Source organism: Neopelma chrysocephalum, unplaced genomic scaffold (assembly GCF_003984885.1).
Source record: "Neopelma chrysocephalum unplaced genomic scaffold, ASM398488v2 Primary Assembly neopelma1_77, whole genome shotgun sequence".
Classification (NCBI taxonomy): Eukaryota; Metazoa; Chordata; class Aves; order Passeriformes; family Pipridae; genus Neopelma; species Neopelma chrysocephalum.
The window spans coordinates 401,378-428,349 of NW_020897738.1; the positions used below are offsets into that span (position 1 = coordinate 401,378).

The 26,972-nt window shown below is 39.8% G+C and overlaps 2 protein-coding genes and 1 long non-coding RNA gene across 7 annotated transcripts in view; 2 read left to right on the forward strand and 1 right to left on the reverse strand.

Annotated features, from left to right (window-relative positions):
* The window catches only part of SUSD2 (sushi domain containing 2), a 29,463-nt gene extending 14,639 nt beyond the window's left edge, over positions 1-14,824 (forward strand). The window contains exons 14-16 of one of the 4 annotated variants that reach the window (XR_003535198.1): positions 203-293; positions 942-1,219; positions 10,544-10,556. Coding sequence is in view for 1 of the 4 variants with exons in the window: in XM_027689611.1 (XP_027545412.1) it covers positions 203-293; positions 14,728-14,752 (116 nt within the window). In the remaining 3 variants the exon portion in view is untranslated. Of the gene's footprint in view, positions 1-202; positions 306-941; positions 1,220-10,543; positions 10,557-14,727 lie in introns of those variants that run through there. The other 3 variants (XR_003535199.1, XM_027689611.1, XM_027689613.1) reach the window with 3 other exon arrangements.
* Positions 1,000-2,878, reverse strand: LOC113970550. The gene is made up of 2 exons (XR_003535200.1): positions 2,199-2,878; positions 1,000-1,221 (listed from the first exon to the last, which is right to left on the reverse strand). It is a non-coding gene; the product is annotated as an uncharacterized LOC113970550 (long non-coding RNA).
* KREMEN1 (kringle containing transmembrane protein 1) overlaps positions 4,462-26,972 on the forward strand; it is a 33,419-nt gene continuing 10,908 nt past the window's right edge. For both annotated transcript variants that reach the window (XM_027689619.1, XM_027689618.1), the window contains exons 1-5: positions 4,462-4,632; positions 14,728-14,890; positions 18,852-18,943; positions 23,492-23,616; positions 24,058-24,211. In XM_027689619.1, the coding sequence (XP_027545420.1) occupies positions 4,554-4,632; positions 14,728-14,890; positions 18,852-18,943; positions 23,492-23,616; positions 24,058-24,211 (613 nt within the window). In that variant the 5' untranslated portion in view covers positions 4,462-4,553. The remainder of the gene's footprint in view (positions 4,633-14,727; positions 14,891-18,851; positions 18,944-23,491; positions 23,617-24,057; positions 24,212-26,972) is intronic.

The following is a 26,972-nucleotide window of genomic DNA, read 5'->3' on the forward strand; positions in this document are numbered from 1 at the left end:
TAGTTAGGGTTGGAAGGGACCTCTGGAGACCATCTAGTCCAACCCCCATGCCAAGGCAGGCAGTTTGTTCCACAAATAAAAAGAAGAGAAAAATTAATGCTGTATGTACAATTTAAAAAATCATCTTGTGACTGCATTCAAACATATATGAATAAATGTATCAAAGTCTTCCTGTTTTTTCTGTGTTTGGTCTGTTTTTCAGCTATTGAACAACTAATTCTTCTTGGCTGTGTATTTGGAATAGTCGGTGTTGCAGTCCTGGCACGTCTGACTTGTTTATGTAGAAAGGAGAGGTAAGCCTCAATTAAACTGAAAACACAAATGAACCTCCTAAAGAAATAGCAACTGTTATGACCTCTTCTTTAATTTTTCTCATCAACAAAGAAATCAAACATGGTATTTTTCTGCTACTATCTTTTTTGAAAAACACTTCACTGTCCTTGCCAGGATAATGTCTTCAAACTGAAAGAGGGTAGATTTAGATTGGATATTAGGAAGAAATCCTTCCCTGTGAGGGTGGTGAGGCCCTGGCACAGGTTTCCCAGAAAAGCTGTGGCTGCCCCATCCCTGGAAATGTTCAAGGCCAGGTTGGATGGGACTTGGAGCAACCTGTTCTAGTGGAAGGTGTCCCTGCCTGTGGCAGGAGGTTGGAACTACATGATCTTTAAGGTCCCTTCCAATCCAATCTATGATTCTATGGTAATTTAAATATTTTGAATCTTCAGTACTGTAGGACAGGGGAGGGATACTGTTCTTTGGGGTAGTATGCACTGGAATTACACAGAACTGGTACTTTTAAAATTGTTGCAATATTACTATTCAAGAAACCCTAATATTCTTCTCACTTTGTTCTAAGGTAACCTTGTTCTATGGTAACTACTTTTACTCATCTTAAGCCTTTGGTTTGTTTGGGTTTTTTTAACTTTGTTTTTTCTTCCAAGACACAAAGGAAACCAGAAACTTGTTTCAGAAGTTCCAGTAGAATAAGAGACAATGAAATTCCAGCGGAGTTTGTAATGAAATACAGAAAAAGCAAAGGCTTAAATCATCCACAGCAACAAATATCGACTTTCCAAACACAAACAATGGTATTTAGTATGATATGATTTGATTTCTGCTATCAATATAACGAGTATTGAATTGTATGGGAAATGCTAATCAAATTCTTGACGTTACATCATGGCAGGCTGAGCAAAAGACAATGTTTCTGAAAGCATCAGTCTCAAAGTTACGGGCGCTAGTTTCTTCTAACAGTCACATCTTTGCTAGAACCAGAGTTCTGACAAAACTGAAAGAGTTCATGATTTCTCTGCACTTTTCATCTTATACTTGAGAGCTGGTAAAATGGAAAGAATAAGAGCCTGCTATCTTAGCATTTATCAGGGAAACATTTGCCTTCTCTGGGGCCATGTAAGGCTTAGAGAGATGTGAAAGTGGATGCACAGCCAGATGGACTACTGGCAAGTCAGGTTGAATTTACAGATTTTTGGGGTTCTTTTTAGCAGAGAGGGAGACATACTGACAGTATTTAAACATAACATTCTTATATTTTGGCAAGTCTCTGAACAGAGACTCAAAGTGACCTTTTTGTTTCAGTTCTCACCTAATTTTAAAAGGATACAATTGGAAGGGAGAGAAGGGAAGTACTCAGAAAATTATACGTTTCCTTCCACATTAATGTAGAATGACTTTTTAAAAATCCATCTTTATTCAACTCTCAAATTAGAGTCCATCTTCAAAACAAAAAGTCTGTTAGTTGCACTGGAAATGTTTTGCAAAACTTGCAGTGCTTTCCTTGAACAACCGCAACATGCAAACTGTTTGTATCTAGATGTATTTTACTGTGTTTCATTACCTTCATTAAAAAGTGATTTCTGAATTACTGCCTTGCACAGAATTCTTTCAGTAAAGAAACCCTTTGCTTTTATCTACATCCCAAAGGGTTTCTGAAGTCATTTCTATATTGTTCAGCTCTTTTTAGTGTAAGAATTGCTTACTTTTGCAGGTCGTTTTGTCTGTTTTTTTAAGGTCTTTAACTCATTGACTACTGGAAAATCATGGTGGTTTCAAAAAGCAAGGACAAACTATACCTGTACCAAAACTATCCTGTACCAAATGTACAGGAAAACTAAATGAATTAATAGTATAGATTTTACATTATAATAGGTACAAGACAAATTGAAAGAAATGCTTCAGACTATGAATTACGAAATATAAAATTATTTATTCATTACTTATGAGCTGCCATTACTGCTGCCATTGTTGTAGTTTGTATACAGGGGCCATAAACCACAAAAAGAAAATTACAAAATGAGAATGAGTGACCTTGAATACAGTAAGTGGAAATACAAATAGAAAGAAAAAATATTGTAAAAAAAAAAAGAACTTTGAAAGAAATCTGGGGGATTATCACTGGCAATGAACTAGTTGTCCATGGCCAGTGTGCTACAGTTACAAAAAACAGTGCAACTGATGTATACACACATCAATTGTGTGTGCAACTGATTGGTGGAGAAAGAGGGCAGCATAATGAATGAAAGTGGTTTTGCTTAGGAATGCTGGAAGACTGAAATGGCCTTTTGGAGATATGGTTGATTTTGTGAGCTTTGTTAGCAATACACTGTTATAAATTTGTAAGCCTTCTCTGTTCCAGTGTCCTTAAGGAACAGAATGCCAAATAAAATGGAATTGAAATTGAGTGAATGGGAGCACAATAGGATCCCAGTCCTTGGAGAGAAGACTGTATGTGTGAGGAGGAACTAAATATTTCTGCATTTATCATTAAATAGGAAAAAAAAAACCTAGCACCAAGCTAACAGAACACTGCTATTGTTTTTCAATATTTCATCAACTTAAAAAAATTACATTCAATAGGAAATTATTAAATATTAAAAATTTAACTAATATTTGTATTTAAATTTTTGTGTAAAGCCATGCTATCATATGGAATCCTTCTTCTGCTTTTTATATGTCACAAAGGCCAAAAGAAATGTAAGCATGTTTTTCTTCTCAAAATCAACCTTACAGCTTTATGGGATGGGAGGTTTCTGCATGCTAAAAGTGAAATATATCCATACTATGTATTGATACAACAGTTAAGGCCTACAAACTGTATTTTGTTGCTTCCCCTCTCAGAGTAGAAAATTGCTCTCTCCCTTTATGGATAATTGAAGGTGCCACTTGATGTACAGGTGCTACAAGGATAACAACGTTTGCCCTCCTTCCTGACAAAGCAACTTTGCCGTTAGTGTGGGGTTTTTTCTGTTGGTTGCTTTTTATCAAAGCTGTACTGCCATTACTAAAATGTCTCACAGGTCAGGTAATAAGACTTTGGATAATTTCAGACAATAGCTTGACATTTTGTCCTTTGTTGTCTGCACGTAGATGAGACTAAACTCTGCTAACCCAAACCCTATCTTTCTGCATGTGCCTTCACCGTTGTCACAAAGCAACGCTGCTCCTCTTCTTTCGGTTCAGGGGTCTCTTAGCTTCTGTGTTTGTTTGTCGCTCTGGATGTTCCACTGTAGGCGTGGGTGTCTCCTTGGGGTTCGCGTGTCCGAAGGTTTGGATGTGCGCGTGTCCTTGTGCCCCCGTGTGTCCGTGTCGGCCCGCAGGTGTCTCGCGTCCCTGTGCCCGTGTGCCAGTCCGTGAGCGGCCTCTCCCCGTGCCCGCTCGGGCAGCTCTGCCCCCCCGGAGCCGAAGGGGTTTGCAGCCGGGCCGCGTCCGCCCAGCGCGCTGCGGGCACGGCCCCGCCGCCCGGTCACTTCTGTCGGGCCGGAGGTGCCTGTTCAGGTTTACAGCGACGCCCTGAACAGCAGCGGGCGCGGACACCTGAGCGGAGCCGCCCGTGTCCCGTCCCTGAGAAAGGCTGCTGAGAGCGGGCGGGAGCCGCAGGGGAATAGCACGAAGTTTGCAGCGTCCTCTTCCTGTGTCGTGTCCGTCCGTGCCCCGCGGCTCCCGGAGATGCGAGCGGGGCTGCAGCGGAGAGCTCTGCTCCGGCAGCCCCTGAGGGACCCCCGCCGGCCGGAGGGCGTGCGCGGGGCCGGGGCGGCGGCTGAGGGCGCTAGGCCGCGGCTGCCCGGGCTCCTGGGCGGCCGTAGCGGGACACGGGGTGCGAGAGGGCAGAGGGGAGTGACGAGAGCGAGGCGTGGGTCGTTGCTGGGCTGGAGGACTGTGCGAGTGTGGCGGGGGGTTGCCGGGCCCCTGCCTCGCTAACGGCGGGGCAGCCCGGCCTGCGGGGAGGACCTCTCGGAGCCCCTCCGCTGCCCCGGGGCGAACGCCAACAGCCCGGACCTGTCGGTGTCAGGAGTAGAAGTGGCAGTCCTGCGGTCCCGCGCTGCAGCAGGTTGGGATGTCGGTCTCTATCCTTTCCTGTCACATGGCTGGTAATAGGATCCCTCATCTGCCACTCGGCACCTCGCCGGGGCGCACTTACAGGACACATGCTGTAGGGCCTCCGCTTCCCGCACTTTGCGCTCTTCCCGGCCGCCTGCCACCCCCGGAGCGCTGGGGCTGCGTCCTGCGGGCGCCGTGCGGCCCGGCGGCCGCTGCCCATGGAGCCTCCCGCCCTCGCCGCCGTCCTGGCCTTGTCGGGGCTGGCGCTGAGCTGCTGCCGCGAGCCCCTGCAGTCCGGTGAGTGACGCTTCGCGGGGAGCCGGGAGGGGGGTGCGGTGGGAGCTGCCCCCCGGTCGCCTCGCAGGGCTGGGCGGCGGGGGAGCGGGGCAGCCTCGCCCCGAGCTCCGCACGCTCGCGGCTGGCGCGCAGCCTCCCGCGGAAGGGCTCTGCCGCCCGGCAGCGCCTCTTCGAGGTCGCGACGACGTCCTTTCCTGCCCGCCTGGTGGGTCCCGGGCTCGAGGCGGCTCGTGCGAACACGCAGGGAGTATTTTTGTGTGGAGTTTGCGGGTGTTTGAGGCGCTCTCTGTGCTTGCTGAGCTGGGAGCTCGGAAACTGTATGAAAGCATGAGGTGAGAGAAAGAGGAGCAGCACATCTCTCTATGAAAGTGGTCTGATAGGTAGATCTGTGGAATGGAGGCATTTGCAGGGAGAGGGGAGTGTGACTCAGTGTGTGTCACTGGGAAATGAAAACACCGGTGGCAGCAGGGCATAATCGGGGCTGCAGAGCCAGAGCTTGGAGGGTGGCCGTCTCGCCTGCCTGCGGTGTGCTGCCCCAGCTCCCCGTCAAGCATGGACTGCTCCGACCATTTAGGTTCTCGTTCAGCCAGGGAGTCTGGGAGGCCTGAAACTTCACTACCCGTTAGTGTGATTTTTCACTTAAAATTTCTCTACGCGCTTTTGTCCTCATTTCATTTGTTCTAGTGACTTCAAGTACCACGGTTCTCCTCTAGTAAACAGTGGCCATTCTTTGCAAGATCTGAAGTGGCAGATGATCGCAGTGTCACAGCCATCAGATGCGTGTCCGCTCTGGATACATTTTGTGTATTCTGATTGCTGATCCTTCTTATTATGTAGAACTTGGTCCAGTTCTTCTTGCCATGAACACATACTTGCTTATCAAGTTTTTGTAGTTGCACTTTATCAGATTTGGAAAATATTTACATAGACTTTTTTTGGGAATAAAAAGCCTTCTACTAGGAAGAGAACTCTTCTGAGTTTACCTTCTGGTAAACTCAGAAGTTACCTGAAGTGAGTAAAACATGAAACTACTTTTAGATAACCTTTTAGAGAGCTGCCTAGACTGGGACATGTCTAGACCATGTCGAACAGTCCATACTCCCTTCCATTGCTTAAGTTGAAGAATGTTTGCTTGTAAGGTTTCTGTGCAGAACTGTGGACAGAACACTCCATGTGTGACCATGTCCCTCACAGCAGGCTGCGTGACAGCAAGTGGAGGATTTATCCCAGAGTGAATGTTTGGTCACGAATGGGGACAGAGATGCCTGAGCACAAGCAGCTGGGGCAGGGGGAAGAGGGAAGAATATATAATGCCTCTGAATGAAGGTGTAGCAAAGGAGAATGGATCTAGAAAGCACTGCCATCTATGTGTCTTCTGCTAAAGAACCTGGAAACAATGCAAATCTGCATTTCAACAACAACCTGTAATTTGTACAGCACGTACAAAATCTGCAGAGTTCTTAATCTGCGCAAACTACATCACGATCTTCTTCTTGACCCTTAATCCCACAGAACTGAAATGGGATCAGCTGTGTCAGGTTGCACTTGAAGCTAGCAGAATTCTGAAATTACTATTGCTTTTTTAAGGCAGTTTGTCATATGTTTTTAATACCTATTCCTTTTTTTTAAAATGCATGTCTTAATAAGTTTATTGTAAAGTGCAGTCAAAATACTGACTGTGCCACCATCATTTGCTAAGAGGAAAGAAACTTTTGGAATTGCTTTATGTAAAATGACTCCAACTGTCAGAAATTAGAGTCAGTTAACAATTGTTTCTGCACATAGTACTGCGCTACTTTTCACAGAATGTTTTTGCTTTGCTGTGTAATGTCTAAATTTCTCTTAATTCAAACACCTGACATTTCTGCATTCAGACACTGACATTTGTTCATTCAAACTTCAGCCATACCACATCTTTTGAGTGAATCAGAAATGAGAGGTGGGTGAATAGAGTAGGCAATCTATTATTAAAGGACTGAATTTGGTGAGTTTTCTATTACAAGGACAAAGAGATGGAAATGCCTTTGGCAATTGTTAGTTTTGGTGAACAAATGTTATATCATCAGTGTAATAAGTTATAATTTCTAGTTTCTGTATTTGTAGCATGCATTTAATTTTCCCATCAGAAATGTGTATGATTATCAATCTCTTTTTCTTTTCTCTGTTTTCTTTCCATTTAGCAATACTGGGTTACCGTGTCTTTGGTTTTCTTCCCACCTGAGTCTTTGAGCTGTTATTTCAGCCTTCTCTAACAAACCTGGTCTCTTGTCACCTTATTCTGCCTATGTCTTGCTGATTCAGAGAAGCAGTTCTAGTTGATATGCCGTAAGCAAGTATCATGGAAATACTCGAAAAAGCAATTCTTTTGTTTCTTCTTGTTTCTAACCAGGCAGATAGAAGATGAAATAGTCAGACATTTCAGCATATCATGCTTGTACATGCATAGAGCATAACTCAAAATCCAGAGCTATGTGAATGGATTTAAGCAGGATGGAGCCAAAGAAGTGGGAGGGAGGCAGGGATTACATGCTGCCAGCTGCAAAATTTTCATTCTTTGTCATATCACACCATAAAGGTTGTACAACTGACCACTCTCTCCATCCACACAGTGGCTGTGGCCCGTCCTGATAAAATTACCAAGGAGATTCAATCTGCCACACTTGACAACGGAACAACAGTTTTAAATCTTCACAAAGAAAGAAAACAAACGGGTGTATTAAGGAACAGAAATTCTTATGGGGCCACATCATGCATTCTTACTTCCAATGATAAAGAATCACAAGACTAGCAAGTGTGTTTGCATCTTGTGGCTGAGGACCAGCCAGCAGCTGCAAAACTCTAGCTAATATAGCATGTTTGTGTTGTGCAAATAGAAAGAAAAGATGTACAAAATGCATACTTTTAAGCATTTAGAAATAATGGTAACTGCCTCTCGTGCACATATCCTAACTTGCCTGCTTCCAACATATTCCAGAAAGGGTCTGGCCAGTCAGATAGTGTTTAACTTTATTAAAAAAAAAAAAAGGAAAAGTGATGAAAAAGTGATTAAATTGAAGATTAGCAATCATGTTTCACAAGGATAGCAAATTCACATATATAACAGCTCACACACTGCCAGGGAACACAAGTATGGAGCTTCACATGTCTGTACATTTCCAGGAATGTACATTCTTACAAGACAGACAGATGCTTAAGTCAAGGTTTGGTCAAATGTCAGGTGGCATAATTCAAATATTCACTGTGGCTACTCTCTGTCTTGGACCAACACTAAATAAGTCTCTCATTCTGACCAGCAAAAATTATTGCATTTGAGGACTTTCAACAATTATATGTCTGCGTGTATGAATATGTAGAATGAGCAGGATACGATTTTTAAAATACATGTGGAATGCCCCTACATTGTAAAGGAGAAATGATCAGCTAACCAAGTGCCCTCATAGAATCACAGCAGAATTTAACTGTCTAATTTACCAAATGGGGAGTTGTCCAAATTGTTTTCTAGCAATTTTGAAAATAACAATTTTAAACAAAGACAATTCTTTCCTGAGGTTTTTTCTTTAGCTTATACCAACTGTTGTGTTTTGGGGTTTTTTTAATGTTACAGTATAGGTACACAAGTCTGATAGTTTCAATGAGGGCTTGTGTTATATTAGTATGAATTGGAATAGAAAAGTATTGAAATGTAAAAATACTACACTATTTTTTCACTTGGGTAGGTGTAAACCTGCCTTATACTTCCCAAAAGCATTTATTTTGCATCACAGCATAATATGGAATATTTTTTCCCCTGACCAATCATATGATAGTATGCAAATGAACTTTTGGTTCAATCGATAAAACTGCATCTTCAAAGAAAACCATTGCAATGCTAAAAATATTTTTAATAATGACCACAGAAGCCATATTTGCGTCTTTCATCTCCTGAAGCTTCTTCTGGTTTTAATCAGTGTTCCCACATGAAGAACTGTGGCAACCTATGATAATAGAATCCCCATTTGCATCTCCAGGGAAACAAAAATGTTCTCATCTGAAGAAGGTAGTGTGGTGTTCTGCCCCTTCCATCCGTGGGCCCCTGCCTCCGTTACTGCCGGGGTATCTTGGCATCAGTTAAGTGGTTTCTGTCCTTTCCTCTGTGCGTTACTTTCTCATTGAAGTGTTTCTGCTGTCTAATTATACCCTTTCAATCAAATTAGAGACTGCAGCATCTGGTTAGTGCCTGTAACTGTTGCCATCTGCACCTAGATACAGTGCTTTCATTTAAGGAGGAGTGCTCAAATTGCAGTCTCCAGCAAGCACTAGAAGAACAGTTTAGGTTGAATGGGAATGACTTAAAACTACTCTTACAACACTGTGCAACCACATGCATCAAGCAGCTGACACCGAGTCATTATTGGACTTGGCACATTTGGTTTCATATCCTTATATTGTGCTTAAGCATTTTTCTGACTGTTCTAAAAGGCTGTAAGAAAAATGAGAGAGAACCGAGCAGGCAGTTAGTTACAGCATGTAAATTCAATGAACCTTTACTTTTTGGTCCAACCTTACAGAGCATTTAATGTTCTGGCTATCACACCACTCTAATGAAACCCAAGATTTAAATAACAGCCACTTTCACTTATCTTTCATTACTCTGCAGATTTTTAAAAGAAAACCTTGCTTTTGGGAAGTAGCTGGTAGGATAATTTCTGGCTTGGGCAGGCTGGTTTCTGGTTGATAATTGGCAATCTGTCTGGCCACTAGTCAGCACTCCATGTAGCTTCCAGAATGTAAAGCAAACAAACAAAGCAAGTTAAGTTGTTTTTTTTTTCTCTCCAATGGAATAGGAACAAGTTTGTCATTCTGAATGTTCAGTCTCAAAAGCTACGTTCAGGCCTCAAACTTGCAAAGTCATTTAAACCATCCTGGAATCTCCCCCTCTTCAGTCTGCAATTTGTAATGTCACTAAATATATGTCTTCGAGAATACAGACTTTGAAGAATGCTTAGAAGATTTGTAAGATTTCCCACTTGTCAGCCACAAAAGGCAGAGTGTTTGAGAAGTAGATAGCTGTTTGCTTTGCACAGATAAAATGTTTGTATTGTTTCTGTCTGTGATAATGTGGCACAAAATGAGAATTTCCCAGGTAACTGGGCCTCTTGCCATTAAGGGCTTCAGAGATTAAAGCCAATATTTGGAAGTCCATCGTAGAAAATCACTGGAAGCCAATGCAGACTCTGCAATGTCAGTGATTTATCATCAGTGCCTCATTCAGTAGAAAAGTCTGCACTACCTTAATTTTTCAAATGATCCTAAAGTGGCGCCCATGTGGAGTGCAGGCAGCCGTACAGTCCCAAAGTAACAAAGGCAAATGATCATTGTAAGGTCCTTACATTGAAGAAGAAACCAACACAGATGGAAAAAATTTCTACGACAGCTGCTGTTTGATCTTCCAAATGTTGATCTGGCTCTAATAAAACTAATTGTGAACCTGTATCCCACACTGAGCATTCACTCATAGTGGACAATATCCCTAGTCTTGATTTCTGCTTTTTCTTTCTAGCAGTTGCTACTTAATACATACTTACCTAGTCTCAGCATTCGTTTAAAAAAATTACTTTTCTGTCAACCGTGGCACCTGATATGTTGAAAACAAAACAGCCCTGACAAGAAACTTCTGTCCGTGTTTTCTTACCAAGGCTCATTATCCTGAACAGCACCTGTTTGAACCTTCCAGTTTTTCATGACTAGAACCACTGCAAAGGTTCTCTGATTAATCTCTGATTAATTCTGTTTACAGACATTCCCATGAAACAGTAGAAACAGCAGGGTCATTAGGCAGTTAATAGAGTGAAATCATCACAGACACTGATTCTAATCACAGATTTGACATAAGCCTCTATTTCAGACTATGTCTGAAACCCAGCTGAGTAAGATCTTAGAAATATGAGGAGTTCAGGCACTTCAAGATTTGAGTGGTCACAGCTTTCTCTGTGTCTTGTCTGAAACACTGGGTTTTAATATAGGTTTATGGCTGACAGGATAGTTTGAACCTTGGGTGTATGGACAGAAACCATGTGGCAAATCTATCAAGAACAGTGGCACTGATGCCTTCTAGGAAGCTGTGAGCTTTAGTGTCCACCAAGTGCCTCTTCTTCCACTGGGAGAGGACTTGGATATAGTGCAAGTTCTGTCATAGTTTATCATAGTCTTGGAAAACTTTAAGGAATAAGGCTTGCCAAAATTTATGGAACTTGAGTCACAGTTCTGACGTTGGGTTCCAAGCAAAGGGCTTCATAGCCTAAAGTATCGTGGACGTATCAGTCAACATAAGGCAGCTGGATCCAGTGGGTGCCACAACAGTAGAGAGGTGGTTGTTGCTGGTTGGTTTACTCTTTTCCCCCTCCCTTCTACATAATCTACCAAAGAGAAACCAGGTAATTTGAGGAAGCCCAAGAGTTTTACCAATAGTGCTCAGTCCAGTCTTTTCTGAGTGTTTAATTCAGATGACCTCTTCTGACTTAGTTTTGTGCAGACGAATCTGGCTGACCTTTTTTAAGCTCATCTTTTCACAGAACTATTGCACCAGTGGTGCAAGATGAAAAGCAGGGTGGAGGTTCTAACCTCCTGTTCTCCAGAATTTCTTAGGAAATTTCTTAGGAAAACTTTTTAAAGTGGTGCCCATGGATTTGAAATAGAGAGGACAGTGGTCTGTCTGAAGATGAAACATTTACTTTGCACCTTCAACACACTGGGAATATTAATGTCATGGTGAGATTGCTAAGGTAGTGTCTTGGCTGTCATGCAGCAAAATAAGATGAAATCACTGCATGTGACAAATAGAAGAATTCAGCTGTTTACTGCCAAGATATTGAATATGCTGAGATCTGTAACTATGCTACTAGGAATTTTATAGGAAACTGTACAAAATGTATCTCAGCAGATCTCAAAGCTGCCTGTTCAAGGTAAAAGAAGGTAGGATTGTGTCCTGGTTTCAGCTGGTATAGAGTTAATTTTCTTCTTAGTAGCTGGTACAGTCCTGTGTTTTGTATTGAATATGAAAATGTCGATAACAATGTTTTAGTTGTTGCCAAGCAGTGCTTACTCTGAATCAGGGACTTTTTAGTTTCCCATGCTCAGCCAGTGAGCAGGTGCACAAAAAGCCAGGAGGGAGCATAGAAAGGACAACTGACCTGATTTTTTAAATGCCAATATTTATTTAAAAAGATTAAACTCCAGTGCTCTGGCAAAATTATTATTAATCCTTAACAAAATGAACATTTCCTAGCAAATTCCCTGTTACACAAAAGTTGATGTACTTCATTTGGTAACAGCTACTAAATTCCATAACTGAAAGTTTTCATTTCAGTGTTTTGGGGATAATCAATGATTTTGCATGGTATGTCACTGCCTCCCCATTCCACATCTAGATGGTAACTGAGCCAGGGGAGCTTTACTACAGCTCAGCTGGCACATTTTTCCCAAATCTCTTGATATTGAAAAGAACACAGGAGGCATTGATACAGCTACCTGTTGTCCTGGGAACAAAAAGCTACTGCTAAGAGGAACGAAGAGAGATCTGACTCTTCCTTTTGTTCCTGGTGCAATGAAGTTTGAAGAAAATCAGTTAAAAAAAGCTGACATGAAAATGTAAGTCAGTCACTACTGCAAGTTAAAGCATGGGCCAGTCCTAGCAGATCCTAAAATGGACTGATGTTAACTTCAGTTTAGTTTGTGTGCCAGATTCATTCAGGTATTGTAACATTCCTTGCATTTCTGAGTAGATGTTAGTATATATTGCTTCTCATTTAGAAGTGAGAAGCAAAAAAAAAATGTAATAGTACAAAGCTGACGTAGACATCTTTTCTGGATGTGTTTATCACTTCTCTCAACTGCTTCTTTATACTGTATGTTATTTTGTTGATCTAGTTTGATTACGTTTTCCTCTCTTTTCTGCTAAATTCATCAGCTTATATTTTTCAGCTACAACATACAAAAGCTTTTATATTAACTGCAAAGCAAGAGAGGTATTGAAGAAAGTTGTAACACTGGTGACTTTACAGTGGGTTTTTTCATATGTTTACACAAATACCTGTGGTGGCCTGAATACTGGAAACTCAGATTTGCATTTTCAAGTAAATGTATGCAGCCCACCTGCATGGCTAAGGCAGTCAGGTAAATTACAGTAAGGAGGAGTATTGACCTGAAGCTTGTTTTTGTTAAATTATATAGCTTTCTGTCCAAAGATGATAGCAGATGCATTAATGGCTGTGCAGACACCTCTTCTGTGTGCCTTCAGCAACAAAATTTCATTTAATTGAAATCCTAACTTGCCTAGGCATGAAAATGCACAGTGAAGGCACAAAAGCATCGTCTTTCATCTGCTGTGTAATAAAACTGTGAAATAATTATTATAATTGCACCATTCTGATATCTGTGGGCCCAGACTAAACTAATTTCAAAGGCATGGTTTTAATAATACATTTTTCCATCTCCCACAGTATTTCTAAATAAAAAAGGTGAACTGTTAATATCAGTATTAAGCTGTGGGTTGGTTTTTTCCCTCTTCCAACTGCAGCCACACAGGTCTTTCTAACCTTGTTTTTTAAGTTCTGTCTCATGAGGGACATCTGAGATCAGCACATACTTCACTTCAGAGCATTCTCCCGTTCCCTCAGGGCAGTAGAACGTCTCTGCAGCTGTAATATGGTTTCTACAGAGAATACTATCAGATCAAACAGGAGGTTTCACAGCCTGCAGTTGGTAGGAAGCATTTGTGACTTTCCCCACTAAAGCTATTCTGTACAAAGAAATGTTTACAGCAGTGTAACACAGCAGTTTTAATTCTGTCATGGACTGTTATATTTTAATCCTATTCTGAAATAAATGCAAGGATGACAAATGTTAGCAAGTATTAGTTATAGACAGGATGGACTTACTTATGGTACATTAATTATAACAATTATTTCTGGAAGATGATCGCAGAATCACAGAACAGTTGAGGTTGGAAGTGACCTCTGGAGCTCATCTCATCCAGCTGCTCTGCTCAAGTACAGTCACCTAAAGCAGGTTGCCCAGGACCATGTACAGGTGGGTTTTGAGTATTTCCAAGGATGGAGATTCTACAGCCTCTCTGGGCAACTTGTTCCCATGCTCATCACCCTCACAGTGCATAATGTAATCAAAAATGTTTTGCAATTTTGGCAAAAAGTGAAATTGTTCATGAATATTTATTTGATCAGAAGATGTCTAGTGGAAGGTGTCCATGGCAGGGTGGGTTGGAACTAGATGACCTTTAAGGTCGCTTTCAACCCAAACTATTCTGTGATTCTGTGATTAGCAAGACACAGCAAAGCCAGGCAGCATGAGATGTGTAGTTCAGCTGAGAAATGGGTCGTGTATTTAGTGGCTAAAGAAATCATTCTCTGATTTCCAACTTGCTGAGTACTAGGAAGCCAGGAAAACAAACATAAATGGGAGAAAATATGAGCAAGGCAGAAGAATACTGACCCATAATTTTTAATCTGGAAGCATAAATGCTCTAGTGGCAAATCACAGTATTGTGATTATACTCTACTAAAGGAGGTGCCTTTCTAAGGCAATTCAGGCCAGAGGAAAATAATGCCCAAGAATTTTTCTAAATCAGAATATAAATGTTTGTAAGGTCCATGCCTACAAAGTCTTTCACTTTATAAAGTACAGATATTTAAAACTTCAGCTGAAGAGATTTTGGGTAATAAGCTAATAAGTGGCAGATTGATAATGTCATATAATTTCATTTTTGGAAAATTAACAAGTTACAGAGTCATTCTAATGAGTAAAACAGAGGGAAAACAGTAAAAAATGTAGTCTGCTTATTGAGAAAATGCATGTTCATTGTGTAAACCACTGGTCTTATACATTGTTTATTAAAGTAATGACATCATAATCTCTCCAATAGAGGCTTGACTCTGAAAGTTAAAAGCCCAGCCAGCATGTTTAGTTGCCTAAACAATGCAGGAAACATATTAGTAAAAGCAAACATGGTCTGTTGGAGATGGGGTGGAGAGTGAGGGAAGAACAACCAAACACTAAACCTGTATACATTCTTTCTCTTTTTCCATTTCTCTTTCTTCCCAGAATGTTATACAGCAAATGGGGCTGACTATCGTGGCACTCAGAACCAGACTTCCCAATATGCAGGGAAACCTTGTCTTTTTTGGAATGAGACCTTTGAGCATCCTTATAATACTGTGAAATATCCCAATGGGGAGGGAGGGCTTGGAGAGCATAACTACTGCAGGTAAGAAATATCACATTGCTACTAACTTTGCCTGTATACCCAGTGTTACTCTGAGTGGTTGACACAAAATTAGGAAACTTCCTGTCATGCAGTGAAGAATGTCATAACCATGGATATCTATCAGGCTTTGGTTTATTCTGTAATCAGTACCCTGGATCTACAAGCACCATTAGTAGAATTACTTTTTCAATCCAACTTGCACACTTTTTCAGCACAGTCTTTATCATGTGTCCAATCTATAATTTGGCATGACAGGGAAAGACTATAGATTACTTAAATGAAAAGGTGAAGATAATAAAAAAATTGATCCAAATCAGAAGTACAGCAGCACAGTGAATGTCTGGAGGAGTCTCTGGGACATTATGTTTTTTATCCTCACACACAGGCCTGGTTCTGTTATACACTCTGTTTCCAAGTTTGGTGGTTATGAAAGTTATGTAGTCACTAAAAATTCAAAGTGAGCATAAGCTATTCAGTGAGTTGGAATTGTTATTTGAATTCAGAAGCTCAATTGTCAGGGCTTACAATACCAGATTAAACCATGGCAGATCCACTTCTCTTTCCTTGCCTTCTAGAAAAGTCCTCCATAACTATGGATAGAACTTAGAACAAAACTTAAATAAGAACTTCAGAATTTAGGAGCAAAATCTGAACTGAAGTTCCGAGATGTTTAGGCTCTGCAGGCCCTTTTCAGCCTGTAACATTTACCTGCCCTTCTGCCTCTGCAGGACTGATCAGCTGAGTTTCTATGTGAATCTATACTTGCTGTGGGTATAGGTAGAGAACAACCTAATAGATACAGTCCTTAAACAGCAATAATAATCAGCTCATGTAGGATGCATATAAAGTTGAGTGGTGTCTCTTTCTCACTGGGAATTGGGGACAGAGATGTTTAAACCAGGAGCTTAAGAACTGAGTTATCTGAGGCATAGCAAGAAAACCTGTAATGTCTCCTTTGTGAGAAGGTTCAAACCACACCTCTGTTCTCCTGAAAGATGCTTTTACTCAGCAGGTCATAGGCTTTTTAGGGTAGAGACTATACACTTCCTACATCCATGTTGAAATAATTTCTCTGTAAGTAATATAAAGCTACATAAATGGGACAAAATTAACATGCAGGAGTTCAGCAGAATTGCTATATCATGAATGTAAGGTCCTGGATCTTGATCCAAGAACTTTTCCTTATTTAATCCAAAACTGGATTCAAGAAAATATGGCCAGAGCCAGACAGTTAATGGAGAGTAAGTAAGAAATCATAGAAAAGAGATCTTGTGACATGCAGTGGACAGAAGAGCACATTGATGAAAGGAGTCAGTGACATTTCCAGAGTATTTGATGATTCAGGAGGCTGTTTCTCATTGAAGAATATTGGTGTAGGACAGGGAAGAAAAAGACATATTTGGGATCTTTTCCAATGGCTGCAGCACTGCTTCAAAATAACACTTCAGTGTGTTGCACCAGTGTACTCTGTTTTCAGCCATAAATGAGAAAGCATTATTGCCAGCTTCAGAACTGACTCTTTTTTGAATCAGTTCAGCACCTTACAGGAGCAAAGCAAAATACACTACCTACAAGAGAAGTTCTGTAGAAGTTGGGCATTGTCTTTACTGGAAACCAGATAGATATCAAACTGTCTAGTACCAGATTGGCATCTGAGCACTGGAAGGGCTGTCTTCCCATTAAAAACATTTCATACCAACTTCACAGGCTCCCTCAGCCCAGCAGCACCAAATGTGTGAGGATTTTCATGACAGGTAGAGAGCTGTGTCTCAGCAAGGATACTAATATGGAGCTATGAAAAGTCTAGTGGCCACTGAGTTGCCTGTGATACAAATAGCAGAATGAAGAAGGTAATTTTGATTGTTGCTGTGTGGCAATATTCTAGACAGACAGGATCTTACTTTTGGCAGCCAACTTGGGCTAATGCTTCAGTTAGTACAAAGAAAAACAGGTTGTATGAGCTATGCAAAAACGTGCGTAACAATCTGAATGTTTTCTCTTGCTGGAGTCCTGCTTTACTTAGCAAATGAGAATTTGGTAAGTGTTACAAGGAGCAAGAAGCCTATAATCTGATATATAAACCTGAGAAATGACTTAATTACCAAATACAGATTTGTGACCTCAGTCTGCTAGGTGTTAGATTATCCTCTTAGGGATGGAGTTTGACTCCATCCCTATTTCCTTCCTTAAGCTATATCACTTGGCCTGGGAATATTCTGGAATAACAATCCTAACTAATGGATGACTTTTAACTTCGAATTGTCTTGAAAGAAAGCTTGGAAAGTCACTAAGAGGGCCAGAGCATATCTTCAGCATGCAAATGTTAAGGCCTGTGATACAGCTGTTTCAGCTCTTTCTCTGACATTCATTTACTTGGTGACAATGGACGAGTTGATCTTCCCTTCTCTGAGGCAGCACATATCTCAGAAGGCTTTTTTAAGGCATAATATATTGCTTTGAGATTTGATTTTAGGGACAACGTTTGAATAATCTAGTTTTACACTTAAAGCATTAATCAGAAGCATGTTACCTCTCCATGGGAGGTCCTTACTTGGAATACTTTGTTTACTGCAAAACACCCTGTTATGATGGAAATGCCTCATCATGTTCCACTAAACCTCATTTCAACCATAACAAAATTATGAAGGCTGAAAGACAGACACTTGTTTTCTAACTGTATGCACTCTTGAGGTTCAAGACAAAGATTTCTAAAGACATTAATCATGTCTCTCTACAATTTCCTCACATTTTAAGGCATTTATGTGTAGAGTGTCATTATCATGATTCAATTCCAGACATATGGTTTCTGTCATGAAGATGTAAATGCACAAATTCCTGTAACTGTGAAAACAAGGGAAAGTGTGTTAATTTGAGTACAAGCTTTTTTTTGGTTTTAGTCTTCTACGTTCTTCAGCTACTGGAAGCTCTGCCATTACACCTAAATTCCTAGCATACCACTCTTAGGCTTTCCTTGTCCACCACCTTTACTAATCTTTTTGAAAGCCTCACTAGCAACATTTTAGTCATCCAAATTGAACTCAACTCACCAGTTGTCTTCAGCAGTCTGTTACTTGACCAAAAAATATCCCCAGCATTTCTAAAATGGGATCTCCCACAAAAGAGTTGTTAATACTCGCAAATGACAACATGCAGCTGAACTGACACTTCAGTAGGGGGGGGGTGTAATTAATAGAATTCATGCCAAAATTCATGATGAAGAGATTATAACTGGTCATACGTAAAAAAAAAGGTCACATTTCAACCTGACTGTGCAAAATAACAATTTATTCTCTTTAATAGATCTTTTCAATGTGAATAGCTTTTCAAAGTGTATATAGAAAAGACTTTATATAATATAATGACTAATTAGGTATGCATTTGTAAGTGAGCTACACAACAGCAAATAATTATAATGGTAATGATAATGATAATCATCATCATCATCATGGACACATAAGGAATTACCCATCCATACTGAGAGATCACTGGAACAGGTTTACTCACTTTTACTGAAGGGAAAGAAAATAACTGAGTCTTTCCCTAAAGAAGACTTTATCAGCTAAATGTTTTTATCATCATACATACAGAAAGTTGGAGTCTGAACTATTTTGTACCAAAGCAAAAAATCAAGTTTAGGAGCCTATGGAACCTGTACACAGGATGTGGGACTGAAAATCTTTCTCTCTGTCAGTACTTACGAGAAATAACTCTGCACCTTTTAAACTTGAAGTAAAAAGATATTACATTTTAGACATTTTGGGCATCTTATGTGTGATGTGCACTATAATAAGCAAAGCTGTCTAAACTTCCTGACCACTTTTGCTTTTTTTTTGATATATAAGTCCAACAGGAGGTATTAGGGCAAAAATAGTGATGTCACTGAAGCTTAAGAAGATTGACTTTTATGTGGTTTTTGAAAAAAAAATTGATGACTTTCACTCACTCGATTTTTGTATTTCAGAAATCCTGATGGAGATGTGAGCCCGTGGTGCTACATTGCAGAACATGAGGATGGAATATATTGGAAATACTGTGAGATTCCATCCTGCCGAAGTAAGAGCACCAGGCAATTTTTTTAGGCCTTTGTCTCACAGAGACTGGCAGTTATACAGCAGTGGGTGGTGATTTTCAAACAGAAACCAGGACAAGGCAAATCATCTTATTTTCATTTACAGACTAAGCTATATTTTAAATGGGTGTTTAGAGTTAATGACTAGCTCACTGAATTGTTCCTCCACTGCTATCCTTTTCATCTTATCTCAGAGTTACTGGATTATATTATTTACAAATAATTTTGTGTGACAGAGAATCACACAAAACTTATGAAGTACTGCCAGTTCTTTGAATCCATAGAAATATGGATATGAATAGAAAAAATTTTACAAGGTATGTAGGTGTCCACTATTTGCAATTAGCTTGTAAAATGAATTGTATTAGTTTAATGTGATAGTGCATCATACACAGAACTGCTTGGAACAAACAAGAAACAGTATGAGGACACAGGGAAAAGGTGGCTACTTGGTATGTGGGAACTCCAGGCTAGAATTCTATCTCTGGCAGGTGCATGTACTTAGAATTGCTGTGAAACCACAACCTGGGCTTTGTTTGATTTTTTTTCTAATCAGATAATTCACAAGCTACTCACCTGAAGCTTCCTTCCAGTGTTTAATATTTTTAATATATTATATTTTTTACCTTGTCTAAAATGTCATGATTTGTGGTATGTTCCAAAATTTTCTTTCTCGATACTCCAAGCTCCTAAGAATAACATTCTTAAAATATGCCTGGATATTAAAAAGAGATTTCAGTTTTACATGTTAACAAGCAACTATGGCTACACATTTTATTAAGTCTATCTTCCTTACTTCTTCTGTGCAAGGACTCTTTGTTTCTAAGGGATAACTCAGGTGTACACTCTTAAGCATCAGAGCAGTTGTCCTTAACGTAGGAATACTTTTGATTGGAAGAAGTATGTTTCTTAGTTGAAGTTAGTAAAAGAAAACCAAACAAAGGAAAATGGATCTATAGATTTTTTTACTTTGTTCATAGATTTTTGTTTTGTTTTGGTTTTTTTTTATGAACATGAGTGAGTGAGTCACATCCTCAAGCTAGGCAAACAAATACTTAAGTGTGACCCTAAGTCAGACGACTTTTACCTAGACTTAAATACAAATTAAGGGGTCTAATTTTAAATAACGCAAAATCATTCAACACTCCAATACTCATTGTTTAGAGGACATCTTACTCTTATTTTTCTAATATACCAGGTCTGATTTGGGAAACCTGACCCTCCTAATTAAGAAATTTATCTTAGTCTAAAATGAAAGAATTTGCATTTTCTTTAAAGACCACAGATGTTAACAAATTATCTGGATACAGCACCAGGAAAAAAGCTGAAAGGCAAATTCTCTCCACTCCATTTGTTCTACACAAAGGATCCTTTTAAAACCAGCCTCACTCATTTTCTCTGTGGTGGGGAGCAGAGGATTTAAACTTGGACACTTACTTGCACAGATAATCCAGACTTATATTTACAAAATGTCCTTTTGACCAGTAGCAGCTGCTTCAAGAATTGCACTGAAACTCAATACTAGTAAAAGGAATTGCAGCAATTTAGAGCAAACTGTACATTGCAAGCCCATCCAAATCTTAATACAAACCTCATGGTTTACTGTGTAAGTAAAAAAATCTTTTATTCTTCACCAGATTTTCTGTTTTCAGTAAGCATGTTGCTAAATCATAGGACCATCAAAACTGTCTTGTGAAGTACACAATACAAAACTGAGTTTTGTGATGGAGCAAGAAAGCAATCGTGTAAAGAAATCCTATTTGAAAATTGTCAGAGGAGTATAAGCTTCTTTTCCATAATCATATTTACTGCTAGAAAAGACAAGTATCTGGAGCATAAGTTCCCTATTAACTATACCCACATAACACCAGGACAATGCCAACAACATGAAGCGTCTTGATTGCCTAGAGAGATTTGCATGCAATGATTCACTGTAGCAATAATTAAGAATCTACAGTTAAGACTTTTGCATTATGATGATGATTTCACATGATTATATCATGTGTCTCATTCACTAATATTTATACGTAACACTAAATGTTTCAGTCAGAAGCGCGTTCTGGCATTCTGCATGTGCAGACACGCTGCACAGAAATTAGCAGTGTTGGAGGAAGATGGATGAGCATAATCACAGAAGACAGCAGTAGTTACCCCAGTAGGAGCTTAGTCTTTCCTTTTCTTCCTCTCTTCTTCTTAATGTCTTGTCTGCTAAGCAGACTGGAATAAACAAAAACAAAATAAAAGTCAAGGCGGCAGCTCTGAGTCCTGAGAGAACATGTGCATCTCACATGGAGAATTCAGAATTGAATGCTTTAGATGGTTTGTTTGCAATGTTGCAGCTACTCCTGACTTTCCTGGTCTCCTTGTTAATGAGGTTAGGTTTAAACTCAAAGGAAATAACAACTTTGCTCCCAAAATGTAAAAGAAAGGCTTGCTATCCCACTTAATTGCATCTCCGTGTTTATGACCCGTGTGACTCTCTTCCCATAAACAGATTTCATTACTGGAATCGTTTTTCCAGTGTGCATGTATGTAATGTAATAAATTTGACTGAGGTATCGATGAAGTGTTAAATGGCAGAGCCAGGATCACCCTGTAAGATTGACCTGTCTGCATTTTAACACGGCAGAGAGCTCAAATCATTTGAGACAGTGCACTGGTGCATCCTACCATTGCAAAAGGCTACGAGGCTCTTGAAAGACATCTAGATGAGCATAGCTGGAACATGATTTTGAGCTCAAAATGATTAATTCCGTGTTTTAATACATGTGCCTTGGCATGTAAAACACAGAAGCTGTGGTTTTTGCCAGGACCTCATTATGTCAGATACTGCTTAAAAGAGGTGACCTCTTAAGGACAAGAGAACAAATAAATACAAACAGGTGAAGATAATTTAATAGTAAAACATCACTGGTCAGCATGAACAGTAATCGCAGAACACTGACTACCTCATTTTTTGCCAAGTTTCTTTAGTAGGCTAAATATTAAGAGCAAAGAAAATTAAAATAGTGCTGGGACACCAAAGAGACTAATTAGCTTTAGGATGTACGCTTGATTTAATTACAAAATTTAAGAGGTTTTCAAATTACTCTGTCAGATTTCTTAGCATGGAACATATTAAAATACTAATTCTCTGACGATGAGGTTGAAGGGTCTCACCAATAAAGCTACTTCAAAAATTTTTAAAAAATTACGAAATCCCAGGTCTCTTAGGAAAATGAGCTAGGTTGGTTAACCAGGAAGCTTTTTCAGAGCAGTGAAAGCATGCACAATGCCAAAAAAATGAGCTCTCTGAGAGTTATCTGCCCAGCTGTACTCAGCTGGGGTGGGGCTGCAAATGGGGATTTCCAAAGGTATGTTAAATCAGGCTGTAACTTGAAGTCTCAGTACTTATATGCATTTTGCTGCAGGGCATATCAAAGCCATAACTCCATGCAAGTATTTATAATTGAAATTGTGTCATTCTTAGAAAATTATGAACAATATTTGAAGCAACATTATGTTTACTGGGTACTGAAATAAAAAATGACTGAATAAATAAAACTCTAATACAGCTCTCTGACCGCATCACGTGTCATGCAGGGCTGTGGCAGTTAGGTGGACAAAAAAGAATCCTTGTCAATCTGGCATAGGAATAAAACACTTACCTTACCATAGAACTGGGAATAGATTTAATTTCAAGTATCTGAGCAGATATGACAAGTAGGCAAGGGGTAATTTTATGCCATTAGCCCAGTATTATATTGTGCTCCACATCCTCTCCGTGGGGTGGTCATGGCTAAATTCCAGTGCTTTGATGAAAAGTGCAAAACCAAAACAAAACAAAAACAGAGGACAAATTGTGCACTGAAGGGGGAAAACTGAGCTCCCATGGTGACCAAGGAGCCTTGAAACATTGTATTAATGTAAATAGATATAAAAATAGGTTTTTTTTAAAGTGATATTGCTCATTTTTTATCTCTTTGTATGATACTTCAAATTCATCTCAGAATTCAAGTTTTAAATATTAGGAAATTCCCCTATATAAGTACATAGTCCCTCCCATAAAATTTACCAAAGTCTATCTTAAAACAGTTTAGGTTCCCTTCCTCAAATATCCTGTTTTGAAAACTTCCAGAATGTTATTGTTTTGAAGATCAGACAGAAATCACATAGTTTGTTTATATTGTTAGAATATGCATGCTCATAGTAAAAAAAACCCACAAACCCTCTGAAACTACTTAATGCCTTTCTTTTTTTTTTAACTGTCTCTGTCAGGAAAAATGAACCAGGTATTTATCTTGTCTATTTTACTGCAGATTACTGGAACCAACCAGATAGTATTACAGGTATATTGCTAAGAAGATATGATACTCTTGCCCCTTTATTTATACCTGTGCATTTTGGAAAATATGACAAGGATCTAGTATAGAGTAACGTTTCCCATACTGCAGAACATACTGCTTAGTAATCAGGTAGTGCATAAAGTGGTCTGTGTTTTGAATGTTTACAGGCACACCTTTAGAATGACTGTTGTCTGTTGCTCTTGCCAGTGCCAGGGAATCTAGGGTGTTACAAGGACCATGGAGAACCACCACCTTTGACTGGCACCAGTGAGACCTCCAATAAACTCACTATCCAAACATGCATCAGTTCCTGCCGAAGTCAACAATTTAAGGTGATTTCTTTGACATACATTTACAAAATGTTTTCAAAGACAGCAGTATGCCTAGAGCTCTCTCTCGTATTTCTCCTGTTGCCCTTTTTTTTTTTTAAACCTTTAGGAGGTCTAAGGTCTCACTTCCACTCCAAGAGATCTATATCCCTCTCTCTGCATCCAGAGCAAACTGGACAAATGCCAGGATGCCAGGAGAAAGTATGCTTGCTCACTGCAGTTATGAGTGACAGGGCACCCTAACGGCCCTCCATTCCATGTTTCTCACTAGCCTTAAGTAGCATCCTGACAGCTCAAACAAAAACAATTTGTGGTGGTTCCTCTGACTAATCATACTTCTCCAAAACACACACATTCTGCTGCCAGCTTTCTTGCTCATATAACCTCCCGCTGTCACTCCTTCAAATGTTATTCCTCCCTTCTTATGCATCTTTGTTGTCAAAGTTTGCAGGCATGGAATCGGGTTATGCTTGTTTCTGCGGAAATAACCCTGACTACTGGAGATATGGGGAGGCAGCCAGTACGGAATGCAACAGTGTTTGCTTTGGAGACCATACTCAGCCTTGTGGTGGGGATGGCAGAGTCATTCTTTTTGACAGTAAGTATTGAAGCAGGCTCAGTTTTTCCCAAAGGAGAGGCCTCAAATGTTCAGCAAATTAGGGAAAAGGCTCTAAGGACAATGAGAACTGTTGCACACAAAACAGCAAAACACCTAAATTCAATATAAAATAAAGCTGCTTTGCATTTCTGTATAAGATTCTCAACCATTAATAACATGAAATAGCTCTTCCAAGAAATTATGCCTGCTCGTGCTCTGGAGATTGTCTCTTACTTCCTCACAAGTGATACTAACTCAGCTATCAGAAACGGCATGTCACAACAGAAAGACACCTTAAGAATTGATCTTACAAGAGAGTAAATATATGAGTGAGACGCCTCAAGTAAAATTTGAATATACACAAACTTCTTTTTTTTTTAATTAAACATGATGAGATTTGCTATGATGCAGTTAACGCAAAGCAATGTAGGTAGGACTGAGACAGAAATATACTGTGAAAGTACAGTCAAGTTAGGTTGCTGTTATGACCATTGCTGATTTCATAATGTCTTATACATAGAAATCCTCCTTTCTACTCTTCAGTTTATGTACCAGTGCCAGTTGTGTAACTTCAGAGGTAGATGGTGTGAGTCACTGCTTGTCCGGCTGCAGTACAAGCTCCAGCTGGGAGTACTGGAAAACTTCACCGTATGCACCAGTATATCATTGCTTCTCAATCTCAACTGCCTCTGATGTAGAAGATACCTTTTGAGTTACAGACTTTCTGGAACTAAAAGTGGCATCATATTCCACCTTCTGATCACACAAACAAACTTCCCATCTCCGTACTTTACAACTCAGGTTCCCAGTTAGCGAGACAGAAAGACATTTCAGTGGGACAGAAATTGGTCACTCTGCTCACTTCCAGATTCTCCCCAAGATATGAAAAGATGCACCAGAGTTGCATGTTACTTCCAGTGCTGGTAGCACTGGTAGCATCACATTGCAGCATCCTCTGTTTCCTTCTGCTCTTGGCCTATCAAATCCTCAATGGGTAAAGTCTTCCTTTGTAGCTTTCCTTTTCTAGAGTAACCGAGTGCTCAGCAAAATGTTACCCTGAGGACCTGCAGTGTCTTTTCTGGTAAACAGCAACGTTTACCTGAAAGCTGTGGCCAGGTAAGACAGGTCATCCTAGTAGCATCTACCTGTTTGCTTTTCCTGGTGAGCAACACCTGCTCACCTCATGTCTCTGTTTCCCATTATGTCATACCCCCAGAACCTCCACCGCAATCCCTGTACACACACACACTTCCCCCTCACCCCATTATCCTTATATTTATGTGTTACTATCACAGTCTGATGCGGTAACATTTAGACCCACAACACAGAATTCTGCCAGCTCTAGAAGGAAATGAGAGAGGGAAAGCATTTCCATTCCATATGGGGCAATGCTGTGCTTTGCTAGGCATCTGTGGAGCACTAGTCATTGGCACTCTTAGTTAATATTGCTGGTTTGAATAACATCTTGTGATTCAGTAATTACAAACAGCACAGTCAAATGTAACAATACCCGAAAGCCATTTTCAAATTCTGTATCTCGGTGACAAATTTCAATTCTATCAATTTTATCTGTTCTATCTATTTGAACAATTCTATCTATTGGATTAAATCACCAGCTGTGTTAGCGTGGAGTAAGTGCCAAACACAAATTCCCCTATGTCCCTTAGTACCTCTGTGAGGTCTTTCATGTTCTTTCTGTTCTTATTCTTTCATATTCTTTCAGTTCCTCTATAAGGTCTTTTGTAGTGCACACTCAAGTACAAGGTTTGTTAAGGCTATGATCAGGCCCTGCTCCAGAAAAAGAAATATTTTCATGTGTTCTTCTGGCAGACATATGCTACTTCTTGTTCTTGTTCCCAGAGTTTTCTTTTAATTTGTATTTATTAAAGCTTTTTCTCAGAGGCCTGTGAAAACTGAGACACTTTAAAACAGTTCCTTTACTTCCATTCTCACAGGCCTCTCTTACAGGGCTTTAATCAAGCTTTCAGAGACAATAATTCTACTTTGATTCTTCAGTCTTTGGGGAATGATAACTTTGATAACTTTGATTCAAACAGCTTTGACATAAAATACATTATATTATATATATATATTACATATATATAACATATATATATTATACATATATATGCATATATACCTCTCTCTAATATCTTTTAAAAATTATATATATATATATATAGATATGCATCCTCAGTTGGCTGGCATTTGAGTTGCTGTCTGGATTCACTGGTAATTAACTTTGCACTGGGAATCTGGATAGTTGTCAGGGAATATAACAATGTATTGGGCATGTACTTTTTTCTAATATAAAAGGTAGCAACAAATCTTTTCTTTAGACTTTGTAATAGGATCTTTTTGAATTTACTTAGTGAAGGTAAGGTCAAATATTAGTTGGGGCAAGATCAAAAGACAGGAGGCTTGAAAAGCACATATATGGCGACAGGGGTGATTAAGGGATTACAGCATCATTCATACAAGGAGAGGCTGAGAGAACTTGGATTGTTCAGCTGTGATAAAAGAAGGCACAGGGGGGGAACCTTTTCAATTTGTATAACTAACTGATGGGAGGGTGTAAAGATGAAGCCAGCCTCTCCTCAGTGTTATCTAGTGAATAGATAAGAGTCAAAAGGCACAAACTGAAATACAGGAAAATCCATTTAAACAAAAGGAAAAACTTTTTTTTATGGTGAGGGTGACACTGGAACAAATTGCCCAGACAGGCTGTAGAGTTTCCATCCTTGGAGACTCAAAATACAAC